Consider the following 15,596-nt stretch of genomic DNA (forward strand, 5'->3'; position numbering starts at 1 on the left):
CCTGTGCCCTCACCTTGCGCCCGGGGACAGGGAAGGTTGCGTGCCTGCCCGAGTTTGCGCGTCGGGAGAGAATGTGGCCGGACTGAGAAAGAGGTGAGCGAGAACCGGACCTACGGATTTTTGCACCGAAACTACCAATTTTTAGGACCACCCCTTTCTGTAATCCTGTTGTTTATTTTTTGCATGATGTGAGCGTGCCTGCACGCATTTGTGTATTTTCGAAAGCATTTCCTTTTTAAAAGCCTAATGCTGGAGAGAGCGCTCCTGTGCGGAGCCAGGGAGAGGCGGAGACCCCGGAGGCGTTGCAGTGCCGTGGGGTCTCCAGCGGGTGCAGACGTGGGCGACTGTGGCTTTAAGGAAAAGGCTGAGGGCTAGCGGGGAGTAGGGGTTACGGACAGGGGTGGGATGGGAAGGGAAGGGGTGCGGGGAGGAGCCCTGATGTAAGAATGTTAATGAGAGGCTCCCCCAGCCCAACCCCCACCGCTCCCCACCCCCACCTCCCCACCCGCTGGAAATACAAGCCCGTCCTTGGCGCGCCTTGTGTGGTAACATGCTCCGCCGCTGCCACGCTATTTAAACGCCGGTTATGGATCCAGGAACCGGCGCAAATCAATGAGATCAAACGCGAGGGAGATGCACCGTCAATTACAAGCACTTGGAAAGTCTAACTTTTTTTCTTTTACAAATACGCTTTCAAAAGCTACCTTAGCAACGCCCAAATAGAAGCCACCTCTAAGCAAAATAGTATATATAAAGGGAGGGCGAATATATATATATTTATAATAAGTATATATAAATATTTACAGGCCTACAGGTTTACACCCGGTGAACTTTTTCTTCTTTTTCTTTTTCTTTTTTTTTAAACGAGTGACATTGCAAAGAAGGACTGTTCTTCCTCTCTATCTTTTGGCGAGTTAGCGAAGGGGGTATTTTATTTTCTCGGAGCGCCCAAGGGGGCGCAGGGACTTTGGAGAGAAGAGTGGGAAGGAAAGAGGAAGGCTGGGTGGGGGGCAGAGGGCGAGTCGGCAGTGAGGGCGGGCGCTTTCCTGCGGCACGATGCCGTCCCTGCTGGTGCGGACTTTCTCCTCGTGCGTCCTTCTTGCCTGGGCATTGCTAGCCGGCAGCGCGGGTGGCGGTGGCGGCGGGGGCGAGGTCCCGAGCAGCGGGCGCCGGGAAAGAGAGGCTCTGCCACCGCAGAAGATCGAGGTGCTGGTGCTGTTGCCCCAGGACGACTCCTACCTGTTCTCCTTGGCCCGTGTACGGCCGGCCATCGAATATGCGCTGCGCAGCGTGGAGGGCAATGGGACTGGGCAGCGTCTTCTGCCACCCGGCACTCGTTTCCAGGTGACCTATGAAGACTCAGACTGCGGCAACCGCGCGCTCTTCAGCCTGGTGGACCGCGTGGCGGCGGCGCGGGGCTCCAAGCCCGACCTCATTCTCGGGCCAGTGTGCGAATACGCGGCGGCGCCGGTGGCACGGCTCGCGTCGCACTGGGACCTGCCCATGCTGTCCGCCGGGGCACTTGCCGCCGGCTTCCAGCACAAGGACACGGAATACTCGCACCTCACGCGCGTGTCGCCCGCGTACGCCAAGATGGGCGAGATGATGCTCGCCCTGTTCCGCCACCACCAGTGGAGCCGCGCCGCGCTGGTGTACAGCGACGACAAGCTGGAGCGGAACTGCTACTTCACCCTCGAGGGGGTCCACGAGGTCTTCCAGGAGGAGGGTTTGCATACGTCCTCCTACAGTTTCGATGAGACCAAAGACTTGGACCTGGACGACATCGTGCGCTACATCCAGGCCAGTGAGCGAGGTGAGCAGGAGGGGGCCCTGGGCCCCAGCGGGAGGTAACCCAACCGCTCTCGGCGGCTCTCCCTACACACCCATCGCTCCTCTGTGGACCCCACTTCCCCACCTGCGGCACTAAGGCCTGGGAGGGCGGGTATTCGGGGCTCGCCTGGGTGTGCTCTGTCCGGCTACCCTAACCTTTAATCAAAGTCCATCGCTGTCGCGGGGGGTACGCAGAAGGTCCCGGGGACGTGATGGAGCCTGGGGGAGGGGCGTCTTACTCGCAGCTCCGACAGGTGCTGTCAAACTGCCTGGGTTTTTTCTTCCTCGCTCCCCCTCGCCTGCGCCTGGCTAGCAATTAGGGGCGCACTCCCGATTAGGGAAGCACTACCGGCGCCCTGGTCTGACTAGGATCTGAACGCATGTGGAGGCCGAAAGAACTTGTTCCTGGTCCTTTCCTGTCGCGCGCCCCGTCCTAGGGCGGAAGCGTGCGCCGCCACATGGCTAGCTCAGGTCTCCGGGTTTCCCGGCTGCTCCTTCCACAGATCCCAACTTTCTTTTAAAGGCTCATTTATCGCCCTTCTCATTCCTTCCACGGCCCCTCCAGCCTCTTATAAACGAGCTTCTGTGGTTTCCACAAAAATGCCTTGCTGTGTCTGGACTCAGGCGACATTCAGTCCCCGGGGTGTGTTGGGCATCGCGGTCTCCAAAGCGCCGGGAAGGAGGCTTTGCGGGAGCGCGCTCTGGAGAAGTGGGTGCTGAACCTCATTCCCACGTGCTCTCCAAGTTTTCTCCGCGGGTCTTTAGGGGTTTGACTAAGCGCCAAACTGGACGAAGAGCTCAAGGCTGGGGATGGTGGCTAGGGCTACAGGGAGTGGGAGAGGCGGGTGGTCGCGGATACAGCATCACGAAAGCCCCCAGTATGGCCCCATCTTACTACAGAGTAGACTGCGGGAATGGCGGGCTGAGATCACAGCCAAGCGCAGTTCCCTCCCTCCGGGTGTCAGGTTTGGGGTGCGGAGACCTGGTGGAATCAGCCTCTGCTCCGGCCCGCGCCTGGATTGTAAACAAAGCAATCCCAGCAAAGCTCCCCACGACCCCACGCCGGGAGACCGAAGTGGACAGGGGCTGAGCCAGGTGCGGGGCTAGCCCGCAACTTGTCACGGCCCGATAGCTGGGCGCTGGCTGTGAGAGGGAGTGCAGCTGGAGGCTGGGAGTCTCAGGAACAGGTGAGAGTGGGCAGGAGAGCCCTGGAGGCTGGCGCTGCGGCCACCTCGGACTCGTAGTGAACGCACTTTTCAGAGCGTGGAGGCGGGAGGTGTTGACAGTGGGGATGCGTGGCCAAGTTTTGAGCTTTCGAACTCCAGGCTGTCTGCGCCGAATCCCTGCCAGCCAAGCAGGCGGGGCGCGCGGGCTTTGCTGATTATGAAAAAGGGTACTTGTCTCCAACGGCTGCGGACTCGCCCCGCCCCGCCCCGCGGAGAAACCCACACCTACTTCTTAACCCCTAGTCCCCAGGTTACTGCAGACCTTGGGCTGCTCTGGCCCCCGGAACCCGAGTCTTGGGCGCTCGGCTTTCCAGGGCCGGGAGCTAGGAGTTGGAGACTTCCCAGGGCTAGCTGGGGATGGGGGTGTGTCCCCCTCCCCGCGAGATCCGAGCTGTCCCAACGCCTCCGCGCTGCCACTGCCCTGAAGGTCTCAATGCCAGGAGTGATCCCTGAGCACGTGGCCTGGGATTCCTGGCGGAGGGGATCTGTCATTCCAGATGAGGGCAGATGGCGGCCACGGCCACGGCCATGGCCACGGGGCCCCTCAGCTTCACCAAGGGCGGCAGAGGGGAGGGACCAGGGAGGGCAGCATTGCTCTGGGGGGCTGGGGGCTTCGGAGGGCTTGGACTGCATTCTGCTGCTGCAGATTGTTATTATTATTTATTTTTTAAAGATTTAATTTAATTTAATTTAATTTTTTTATTGTTGTTTAAGTAGTTTTCTGCCTTTTCTCCCCAGCCCTGCAGATTATTTTTTAATTCTAAAAGCCTCTTCGATGTTCCCAGTCTCTTTGCTTTTATTTCCCCCTCCCTCCAAGTTTGAATTTAGTGGTGAAAGTTTGCTTGGCTGATCTGTATTTTTTAAATTAATTAATTTATTTTTATTCAGTTACAATTGTCTGCATTTTCTCCCCTTCCCTCCACCCCACCCCAGCCAGTCCCACCTCCCTCCCCCACTTCTACTCTGTATATTTTACAGGTGACAAAGGTTACCATCCCTGCTCTAAAGACTGTTTTCAACAGTGACTTGGCAGGTGTTCAGAAATACAAAATAGTTTCTCCCTTAAGTCCTCTCTCCCTCCCGGAAATTCCCTACCCTCAGGAGAAAAAGTTGCTTAATGACAAAGCTCTCTGTGGGGATCTTTTCCCTTTTGCTAATAATTACCATTACTTTACGATAAGCAGTTAATGGGTTAAACAGGGGTTCAGTGGAGTTTGATTTCTAGACTGTTTGTCCTGGCTCAGGCATTCACGGGAGAGCGAGCTTGGGCTGCCACTAAACTGCTCTTCAGGTTCCTCAGGTAAAGGGGGGGTACTGGGGACACCCCCATCTTAGGGATGCTGGGGGGGTTAACTGAGCTAGCAGGCGGAAGGCGCTGGAATGGTGCCGGGGCAGCGGTGCTTAGTAAACGTGCGGTTTTATTACAGTGGTCATTAGTTTATAGATAGGACAATCACCTGTACTGGAAGGTGAGGCCATATCCTAGGGAAAGAGCCCTGGGGCGAGAAGCAGGTGCTCTGGATTTGCCATCTCCATTCTGCAGCTGCTTTGCCTGGGCAAGTTACTTACCTTCTCTAAGGCTGAATTTCCTCCTCATGCAAGTTCGGGTGAGAATCAGGCCCCTTCAGGCTGATGTTTGGTGGTTCTGATTTGTGCTCACTCAAGTGTAAAAATGTAACTGACTGCATTTTTGTCTTTAAAAATTCTACATTAAACATCATAGAACTAGAAAGTCCCCACCACTCCTTTTGGAGAGAATATTTTTAGCACTTTTTTTGAGAATGAAGTTCATGTTTAAAATCAGATCACAATTTTTCAGAATAATTTTATTTATTTATTTTTATTTTGAGAGAGAGAAAGGGAGGGAGAAAGAGAGAGAGAGAGAGAAACACTGATGGATGTGTTGCCTGACCAGGGACCAAACTTGCAACCAGGCATGTGCCCTGACTGGGAATCGAACCAGCAACCTTTTGGTTTGTGGGACCACGCCCAACCAACTGACCACACCAGCCAGGGCCAGATCACACATTTTTGAATCTCTGAAAGGGGAAAAACTGACAATGCCACTATTTCAAATAATAATATGACTAAAATTTCATTTGGCTATATTTTGTACTGTATAAAGACAAACTAAGGGATATTAATTATTCTTTCATTTTAGGTATTTACCATTGAAGTCAATAATTAACATTTTTTTCTCTCATATCTTTAGCCAACACATAATATCACTGAAATACACATATCTGGGCATAAGTTATTCAAAGAAAAAGATCTTTCTTTAAAACCAATTCAGTTATATAGTTAACTAACTACTGCCCTAAATATTCTACCCTCAATGATAAATTTATTTTTTAAAAAGCAAGTGTAAAAATATTTTTTTGAACAATAAAAGCCAGCAGTTGTTTTGTCTATATATAAAATACTGAAGTAGAAGTGTTTTACACACCTTTTGTATGAAGAGCTGTAGCTTTATCTCATTAGTTATTAGTAATGTCGTTAATCTGGGCCTACATAACAACTATAGAGATATCAGTACAGAGTCATTTATATTTAGAAGGAGGCTGGGGGAAATGACCAAGTGGTCCATCAGCAGAGTCTTAAAGCAAAGAACCCATGATAAGTGAAGTAACTAACACAGAGCGGAAGAAAGGAGCCTTGTAGGCTGCCCTGGGGGAATTCGGAAGCCTTTGGAGTAGGTGGAACTTGTTGCACAACAAAATGGAGGTGCAATCTCAGGTGTGCAAATGAAACCCATTGCTCAGTAGTGTAGAAACAGCCAGAGGGAAGTATTTTTTCTTAAAACCAGATTTTATTTTATTGAAAGTTAGTTGTACAGCTCTGTATTTTAAAAAGAAAATTACACGTGTCATTGGGAACAAGTTTCCTGTCTCCCATTCCCCATGTCTCACTTCCCGGAGGCAACTATTTGTAACTCTTGTAGCAGTTCCTGTCAGTCTTTGGCCTCCTACCTCTAAATCACATGTTACTTTTGATTTTTTCCGTTTTAGGTTTTATCTGTTGTCATCCCAAGTGGGAGATGCTGATTTAGTCCTCGTCTATTCCCTGTTAACCACACACTCAGGCTTTCCTTCCAGTCATCCTTCCAACATAATTGTATTGCAATTTTTGGTTAGCTCAGCAGTATTCAGTATCTACATTATCATTACTTTCTAAATGCTATTTGTAGCTGAGCCATACAGGCGACTACGATGACATTTCTTTCTTGCCCTACTTGTTTTCTTTGGGGTTAAAAAGTCTATTTTTGTTTGTTTGCTTAGTTTCCTATGGACTTATAAGTAAATCATCTACACATTTTATATTTTAAGTCTCTTGAGCTGCTCCAGTTTAGTTACTTTCTAAACATGCTGCACAGTTGTAACTTTGGGCTCTTTCTTCAACATCCTCCTGCAATTTCCACCCGTCTCTCTCCAGCTAGATTCTTCTGTGTTCTCTTTCTTGGTTCATACTCTTGTTTTGATAGAGTACATCCTCCAGGAGCTTTCTCAGAAAGGATGAATAAGAGCTAAAGTTTGAGATCTTTAATGACTGAAAATTTCTTTATCCTACGGTTATATGTAATTATAGAATTCTAGGTCTGAAATTATTTTCCCTCAAAATTTGAAGGATTGTCTTTTAAATTCTAATATTGCTATTAGGAAGCCAGAATTGATTCTGCTTCTTCATCTATTGTTTGTTGTATTTTTTTTCCTGGAAATTTTTAGACTATTTTTTTTTTGTTCACAATGTTCCACATTCCATTACGATATATTTTTATGGCAGAATTTTGCCTTATGCACTTGACTATATTGAAGGGTAGGCCTCTTCAATCCAGGAACTCATGTCTTTTGGTTCTGGGAAAATTTCTTAAATTATTTCTTTGGTAATTTTATCCCCTCCATTTTCTCTTTCTAGAATTTGTTTTATTTGAATGTTAGATCTCCTGGATTGACACCCTGTACTTTGCTTATCCCCTTCCTCCTACCCTGTCTTTGGAAAAATTGCTCTTACCTAGGCATTTCTTTGATGACTCCCAAAGTCACTGTGGAGATTCGGCTTTTCATTTCTGCTAACGTAGTTTCGATTTGCACCACACGGTACATCTTCCTTTGCTCCTGCGCAGTAACATCCCTCTCCTCTTCCAGGTTTAGATTTAAATGGAAGATGGATGTAGGAGTCACATAGACAATGTGAAAATACTGTTTTTATTTTTGATAAAAACTATTAGAGAACATGGATTCAGATCTGCTGCCCAAAGGGCTGCTTGTTACTTTCTCTCAGAACTAGGCAGGTTCATCCACTAAACTACAGACCAGTGGTTCAGCTGCAGACCCACCTCCAGGACAGGCCCCTTACCCCGTGACAGGCGTCACCGGTAATGTGTGCTCTCTGAACGCAGACACATCTCACAGAGGAAGGAAGAAGGGCCGAGCCATCCTGCCCAGGTTTTTATTTCAGACTCACCAGTCAGACAGTCCACTCATTTTCCTCTGGGGAGTGGGGGCAGAGAGGGGTAAATGAAGGCAGGCGCATGGAGTGTCACCTCACTAGACGTTGCTCCACTATGGAAACCGGAGACCGGGGCAAGGTATGCCTACCCCCAACTCAGGTATGCTACCTGGAAAGTGTTCGGTTCACTGAACTGGCTTCGGGAGCCACCTCTTTGCCCTCTCCCTGCAGGTCTTAGAGCGATGGCAAGAAAGTGCTGCAGTCGTGAGGAGCCTCTTACAGAAGACACGGGGGGAACCGGGTTGTGGGGGGTGGAACACTGCAAGGTCTTTGAGAAGGTGGAGAAAATCGGGCAGAATGGCAAAAAGTCTACTCAGCAACTTAGAATCACACCGCCCCCCTTTCAGAATTCTAACAATTCGACCCCCAGATTAGTATTTATGTATTTAAATATACTTAAATAAAACAGAACTGTTTCAAAACTGTCTTAAACGACCTCTACTCACAGGATTAGCCGATGCTCTCTTTCCCCTGCAAGCCTTGCCGCCTGTTGGTGAGCACTGGCAGGTAGCACACGTCTCCCGAGTGTGGCTGCAGGCCTCTCACACTTGGCCACATACTTTCCAAGAGCTGCCCCCAAATCTGTTTATGCCAGTTGTGCTTATTTTAAGTCTGTAGTTTAATGAGTTATGTAAACTGATGAAACATGAGTAGGAAGAGAATGCTATTTTAGTGAAAACTATTTTAATCTTCTGATGGACTGTGTAAAGGCAAGTAGCTAAAAATACTTGCAGTTGAATTAGGCTTGAATGAAACAAGCGTAAGAGATTAGGGATTATCCTACAAATCCAGAAGGGTTCTGCTCTCTGACTGCTTTGCTAGCATCTTTGAGTACTTGCTCCAACCTAGACTGAACCATAATGTGCACGATGGGTTGTATGCAAGGAAGACAATACCCTGCCCATGGACTTGGGAGTTAAAGGTTCCTTTTGAGAGTTGAACCACACGGTCAAAACACAGTGGATGAGATCTAAACTAATCAAAGCTGCTTAGATAGACACAGTGCCACTGGGTCCCTCTTGCTCAGTCTAAGTAGGTACTGGACTTAAAGAAAGAATGTGTCAATCAGAGCCATTGGTCTTGGCGGTGATAGGGACAGAGAGATGGAGATGGGCCAGGACTGTAAAAATAAAAAAAGAAGTGACAGAGAGGCCAGTGTTGGACAGAGCCTGGCCAGGACTTAGGGAAGCTTATGCTCTGGCCTGAGGACCCGGGCTGTTTGGTCTGGGGCTGGGTATATGTCTCTTAGATGGACGTTTAGAGTTCGCAAGCCCTGATGGCTTTAGATGCCTGAATCACTCAACCGACTTAGCTGAATCTGATTTCATCCTCACCAACATCCCACTCCTTATAATTTTGCTCCTCAGTGAGCATGCATAGGTACATGGTGACACAGATATGTTCATGGCCATTTTGGTTCTCATTGAATTTAAGTAATCTGCGTTTCAGATTATCTAAACATATCTGAGTTAGGTTATTGAGACTCTGCCATGTATGTGTCGACAGAGTGATGCTCTGCACCTGGGGGTCTAGAGGCAGACTCTGCACTCTGGTTAACTGAACACAAATGATGAGGTCTGCCTGGCAGACCGTCTGCCTGAGTCTACTGGACTCTCCTGGGGATGCCCCGCTTGGAATCCACACTCTTCAAACTTGTCCAGCCTCAGCCCCTTCTTGGCTGTTTTGTGGGACACCTTGGTTCTTTTTTAATGGAAGGGACTAGAATTATAACATGGCTAAAACAAGGGTCTAAGTCACAATGAGTAATGAGGTGTTTCTTCGAAAGCTTCCTCATGGAGGCATCTTGGAATCTGACTGTGTAACTCAAATACATCACTATGTTTCTGGGCACAAACAGCACCCACTCCCACAGTGATAGCTCTTCATGGGTTTTGTATTGTTTAAAAACAAGTTTCCCCAGAGCGTTTAGCCTGCCCACGGAGCCCCTTTGCACTGAGGAATGTCGGAGCCGCGATCCAATGCTGTCAGTGCAGGTTGCGGTAAACGAAATACCAACAAGCCCTAACCCCCCCCCCCCCCCCCCCCCGCGCGTTGCCAAGACAGCTCAGGCACAGCATGGAGTTTGTTTCATGTCTCTCAGCACCCATGCTATTTTACAAAGAACACACACATCTCTGAGAGCGGGCGCACGGTGAAGGTGATAGCGAGGTTACAGCGCCCAGCCCCCTCCAGGTCTCTCCTCTCCTCTGTGTGTGCAGCACAGAACAGTGTCCCCGTCGTGGGACAAGAGTCAGCAACAGTGATCAAATTAGCTGGGTCATGGCCAGGTTTCCACGTCACTCCTGCCTGTCGAAGCCCTTATGAGGCAGGCAGCAACATTCTGGAGCTGCTCAAAGCCTCTCAAATCCGACAATTGTGGACGAAAATTGAGAGAGTGTGGCCAGGGACCTGGAGTCTTGCTCATCTTTTCCCACGTATGTTGAGACTGTTTGAGAGAAACGTTTCAAAATTAAGACAGCAGAGAGCCCGTGCCACTCGCTGCATCCTCTGATTTGCCAAATGAAGGGTCTCCCTAAAACCTTCATTTTGCTTCTTCAGGAAAATGTGTTTACCCTGCAATTAAGTTTAAAAAGCAGTTGATGCTCCTCACTGTTTCATATTGGGCAAATCTGGTGATTCTTTTGAAGTATTTTTAAAAACTATTTTACATTTTTGGAAAAGATGTAAGAATTACATAGGAAAAAACCTCTGTATAGACTTCACCATGATTTTTGCCAATTGTTAACATTCTGCCACTTATGCTTCATCATTCCAAATCCCTCCTTTCCCTCTCACCTGCCCTTCTCTTCCCTCCCTCTCTTCCCTTCTCCTCCCCTCCCCTCTCCAAACATATACACGCACGTATCACACATATATTACTATCCTTTAGTGAACCATTTGAGAGTAAGTACAGCCATCCTGCTCCTTGGCTCTTAAGTAGTTGTGTCACCTAAGAAAAAGTATATCCACAGTAGAACTATGAAAAATAAATCCACAGTAGAATTATGGAAAGCAAGAATATTACCACAATCGCAATACTGTTATCTAACTTACAGGCCTTACTCAAATCTCTCCAGTTGTTTCAATAACATGTAGCAAGACTTATATTATTATTTTTTTAAGGTCCAGGATCCAACCCAGGATCACACATTGCACTGAGTTTTCTGTTCCTCTAAGTGTCTTTTACTCTAGAATATTTCCTCAGCTAGTCTTTGTTTTTCATGAAATAGACCAGGGGTGTCAAACTCTTCTTCACCGTGGGCCACATCAGCCTCGCGGTGGCCTTAAAAGGGCCGATGTAGAGCTCCTTGACCCTAGTTAAGGAGTAGTTACGTTTATGCAGTCCTAAAATTACATTCAGCTGTTTGAAGGCCACTGCAAGGCTGATATGGCCCCCAGTGAATATGAGTTCGATGCCCCTGAAATAGACCATTTCGAAAAGCATGAGGCAGGCAACGCTTGGCCAGAACTTCCACAGACTGTCCCTAAGCTGCGTTTGCAGCTGCGTCCTCCTGATTAGCTTCGGGCCACCCATTTTGACCGTTTTGGCCCTGGGTGTGTTACATTAGAGGGCTCAGAAATCCGTTCCCGTGATTGGTGACTCTGGCTTCCATCGCTTGGTTGCGGTGGCATCCGCTAGATTTCTCACTTTCTAGTGAAGTTACTATTTGCCTCCTGTGTAATTATTGTAATACATGATTTGTGAGGCTACCTGAGGACGGTGTAGGTGCCTCATGCTTTGTCAGCCTCTCCCTGGTTTCCGTGTCTCACACGTGTTGTTTGCTCCTCCGTCCCCAGTGGTGATCATGTGTGCCAGCGGTGACACAGTCCGGGGCATCATGCTGGCGGCGCACCGACACGGGATGACCAGCGGAGACTACGCTTTCTTCAACATCGAGCTCTTCAACAGCTCTTCCTACGGTAACTCTGCGACCGCCTTCCCTTGCGCGGCTGGGGGGTCAGGAAGGGGCCAGAAAGAGCCAACAGTGGGAGTTATGCCAACACATTTGATTGCCATAGCTGGGGTTTTAGAAATCTGTGGTTCTGAACACGGTCATCACTTCTAAGTTTTTCTTCTCTGAGAACCCATGTGAGAGAGAGAGAGAGAGAGAGAGAGAGAGAACCCCCCCTCCATGTACCTGTGATGCCAAGGGACTTGTCTGCAAATGGTCATAAATCCGGGCCCCAAAGGCCCCTCCCTAGTGTGTTCCATACTGCACGTTGCCTCAGTGATTGCCTGTTGGAATAATTTTAGTGAAATTTGGGCAGTATTTGTAATCGAATGGAATAGACTAGAATATATCAATGTAATAGAATAGAACATATCAAAGTGTGTCCCACGTAGCATAAAACTTTTAGTGACATGATTGTGTGTTTGTGTATTTATGCGTGTTCCCCACGTGTTTGGAATGGGCCACACTGTGAGACAAAGAAGATAACCTTTACTGTAAACCAAGGTACAACGCTTTGGAAGTCAGTGCTCCCAGGCCCCGTCGTTTCCGACGGCTGCTCCTTACGCTTCTCCCATACAGGAGTTCATGAACCGTCAACATACAGGATTGAAAGCAGTTACTTTCTTAAAGTGGGTCTGGGAAAGTTTCCAGGGTGCCTGTGATGGAGCGTGTTTAAGGAGTTGATGGAGATCACAAGTACAAAACGTTTTTCCCAATGTGGTCGGAGCTCTCTCTGATGGACCCTGTCAGGCTGCGGGCCATTTTCTCAGATACTGCCCTTAGACGGTTGAGGGGCGCTGCGCCTGCACGTCACAAAAGGCATGTGGACACTGGGCTCCTCTTCCCAGCTCTGGCTGTTGAGAGAGAGTCAGACAGGATCTGAATCTTGCAATACACACCCCAGGCCCCCGCTCGGACGCCCTGGCTTACTTAAGCCATAGAGCATTGCGCGTAAGCAGACAGCAAAACACATGTTTCATGCCGATCCAAAAAAGTTGTTGAATCCAAAGTCGCCACTGCTTTCTCGCAGTGGACAAAATTGGAGATTGCAGGCTTTCTGGGCAAATGCCCGGTGTTTTCCTCCTTGCTGCCACAATCGTCTCCCCACCTCTTTTTTCACAAGCAGAGTGGCAGTTTCACTTCTTGACCCCAAATCAGAATGTAGTCACATTATTGGCTGCAGCACTGACTTCACTGAGATAGCGGTAGAGACTGGTGAAAAATGAAAAGAAAAAGACATTTATTCTGAATTTTGCAAGTTGGCAACTGCAGACAGAATTGGAGGCACATTATAAATGGGCAAATGCACTGCAGATATCAGGCGCTGGCATTTACAGGTCCTTTCATCTACAGTTAAAGCTTGCATTGCTTTCCCCTGGTCATTTCAACACGTGAGTATTATCGAAAATTTGAGAAACATAGAAAAGCACGGGGAAGAAAATGAGTTACCATAATTCCGACACCCAGATAAAAGTGCAGTGGTAATATTTAGAACTATGCCCATTGTGTGTATTTTACTATATATATAATGTATATTTACAAAATATTTTTAAGTAAAATGATCACACAATTTATAGAATGGGTACACAGTCTTGTATAAGGTTGACATGCCATCTTTACTTTTTCAGCCTCCTGTTTTTAAAAATTTGTGTTGTTCCCAGCTTTTTTGCTGTAAGAACGAGGCTACGTGGAGTTGCCCGGAGTGTACATGTATGTGTGTACACACATGTGAAATTTGGGCAGTATTTGTAATCGAATGGAATAGACTAGAATATATCAATGTAATAGAATAGAACATATCAAAGTGTGTCCCACGTAGCATAAAACTACACATATTTATTCTGTGAGATAAATATCTAGAAGTAGAATTTCTGGGTCAAAGGTTATAAACATTTAGGTCTTGAGCGATACTGCCAAGTTGTCTCGAAGACAGGGTTGCCAGTTTACACTTCTGCAATGACGTATGAGATTGTCTGTTTTCCTACATCCCTATCAACTTTGTATCACCTACCTTTTCAATTATTTTATTTACTCTAATTTCATCTTATGTCCATAAGCAAAGATTTGCCTTTTTTTTCATTTGAATTCTGCAACATCCTTGTGGAGTCCATTCTTCGATATTTTATGTTTTCCGGTTGTTGCTGTGATTGTGACCTTTCTCCCCGCATTTGTAGCTGTCATTGTTATACAGAAATCTACGAGTTTTGCTTATTTATTTTGCAAGAATTCCACATATTAATCCCATGTTCCAATAACTTTTATGTCATTTTCAAGTAATAACAAGTTTTCCTTCATTCTGATAGCTAACATCTTATTTCTTTTTCTTTTCCTATTGTATTGACAAGAGCTTCCAGCATAATATATAACAATGGTGGTACTTTAATTTCCAACTTTTTGTCTTTAAGTACATATACATGTATATGACTCACTGTTGGTGATTTTGGACCAACTTTTAAAACTTATTTTTCTGAGTTCAGTTGTTTTGCTTCTTAAAAAATTACATAGTTGCACAGTATACAGTGTGCTTTTATACAACCTATACAGTATCCTCGACATTTCTGATCAGATTCCATTTCTTTTCCTTTTTCGGCCTCGTTGCTCAGGTTTTGGGCTCAGGTGTCAGTCTGCTTGAGAGGCTGTGCCATATCCTAGCTCTTGGCACATGGACGTGACCCTGCCCTCTCATGCAAGCCTTAGTTTCCTCTAGTGGTGATAATAATAGTATTTACCTTCCGGCATCAGGCTGGGTAATAAATGATATGAAGTGTATGAGAGCAAGCTTGTTGAGCATTTAAATAATGTTAGCTATATTTATTATCAGTCTTAGTTTACTTTGCCATTACACATGGAACTTTAAAAATAAGTTTGTACATTTTTCTGTGATATAGTTTCATAGATTGAGTTAGGCCATATTTTGTCATCAAATTAATCCACTTTTATCTAATACATCCTAAAGACCTGGATGCATTGGGAGTTTATCTGCATAAAATAACCAAGATGGTCAACAATAGTGATTGTTGACCTCAACCGATGTAGAGGTTTATTCTCTCACCTGTAGGACGTCCTGGGCGGGTACGGTGGTTCCATCATGTCACCAGGGATCCAAGCTTCTTCTGTGTTTTCACTTCCTCAATCTCAGCGAATGGCTTCCATTCAAGGCCACGAGATGATGGCTGGGGCACCAGGGATCATGTCTTGATTTTAGTCAAGGCAATGAGGGGAAGATGAGCAGCAAAAAAAGAGATCCTCTCAGTTGGCTCAGTTCTGTTGGCAGAGCTCTCTGGAAGCCCCCCTCACTGACACCTGCTGACATATCATTGCCTACCCCCACTCGTGGGGGGAGCCAGGAAATGTGTGCTTTTAGCGGAACTCACTGCCACTCCACGTCATGTCAGGATTCTGTTGCTCAGGAAGGAGGCAAGATGGCTGTAGAGAGGCCACTGTCCATGTTTGCCACAGGCCCTGAGGCACCTTCCCTCCTCAGAGCATAAGCAGTAAACCGAACCTTAGGGTCGGCACAGTGACCTAGAGCGCGGGTCCCGTGTCCCTCAGGAAGGGCCTTCTCTGAGATGTTGTGCCCTAAGAATCGGATGCGTGTTTGTAACAATTCGTCAACGCGCTCCTCTCACTGTGCTTCCGCACACCAAACTCTATACCCATTCTGCAAAAATGTCCTATTTTATCGATATTTACTTGATGTTGGATTCTCAAAAAACATACTGATGGTGTGTTCGTATTTCCTGATTACTCAATTATTGTGTCTTAGCGAACACTCAGAAATAGTCTCATATCTGTCCAGATTATATTGCTACAGGAGCTCAGAATATATTATGGGGGAATTCCAGTGATGGAAAGTAAGATTGAAAAAATAGGTTAAAAAAATCGAGAGAGAAGATGATTTATTTTGTCCTGGAGAGTTTTTAATAGCACCTGCCGGCATTCTCATTCATTGGCGTTGTCTTCTTTGGATGTAAGTTGCATGGAAGGTTACTTGGGCAATGCCGTCTGGGACTGTCCAGAACTTTCCTGACTTCCTGAGAACTCTGAGGACACCAATGAAGGTGAGGATGGAAGTACGGTA

The 15,596-nt window shown here is 47.1% G+C and overlaps 1 protein-coding gene across 2 annotated transcripts in view; it reads left to right on the forward strand.

Annotated features, from left to right (window-relative positions):
* Positions 1-503: 503 nt before the first annotated feature.
* Positions 504-15,596, forward strand: part of NPR3 (natriuretic peptide receptor 3) — a 64,682-nt gene continuing 49,589 nt past the window's right edge. For both annotated transcript variants that reach the window (XM_024578431.4, XM_024578432.4), the window contains exons 1-2: positions 504-1,813; positions 11,361-11,483. In XM_024578431.4, the coding sequence (XP_024434199.1) occupies positions 1,057-1,813; positions 11,361-11,483 (880 nt within the window). In that variant the 5' untranslated portion in view covers positions 504-1,056. The remainder of the gene's footprint in view (positions 1,814-11,360; positions 11,484-15,596) is intronic.

This window comes from Desmodus rotundus, chromosome 1, assembly GCF_022682495.2.
Source record: "Desmodus rotundus isolate HL8 chromosome 1, HLdesRot8A.1, whole genome shotgun sequence".
In the NCBI taxonomy this organism is placed as follows: Eukaryota; Metazoa; Chordata; class Mammalia; order Chiroptera; family Phyllostomidae; genus Desmodus; species Desmodus rotundus.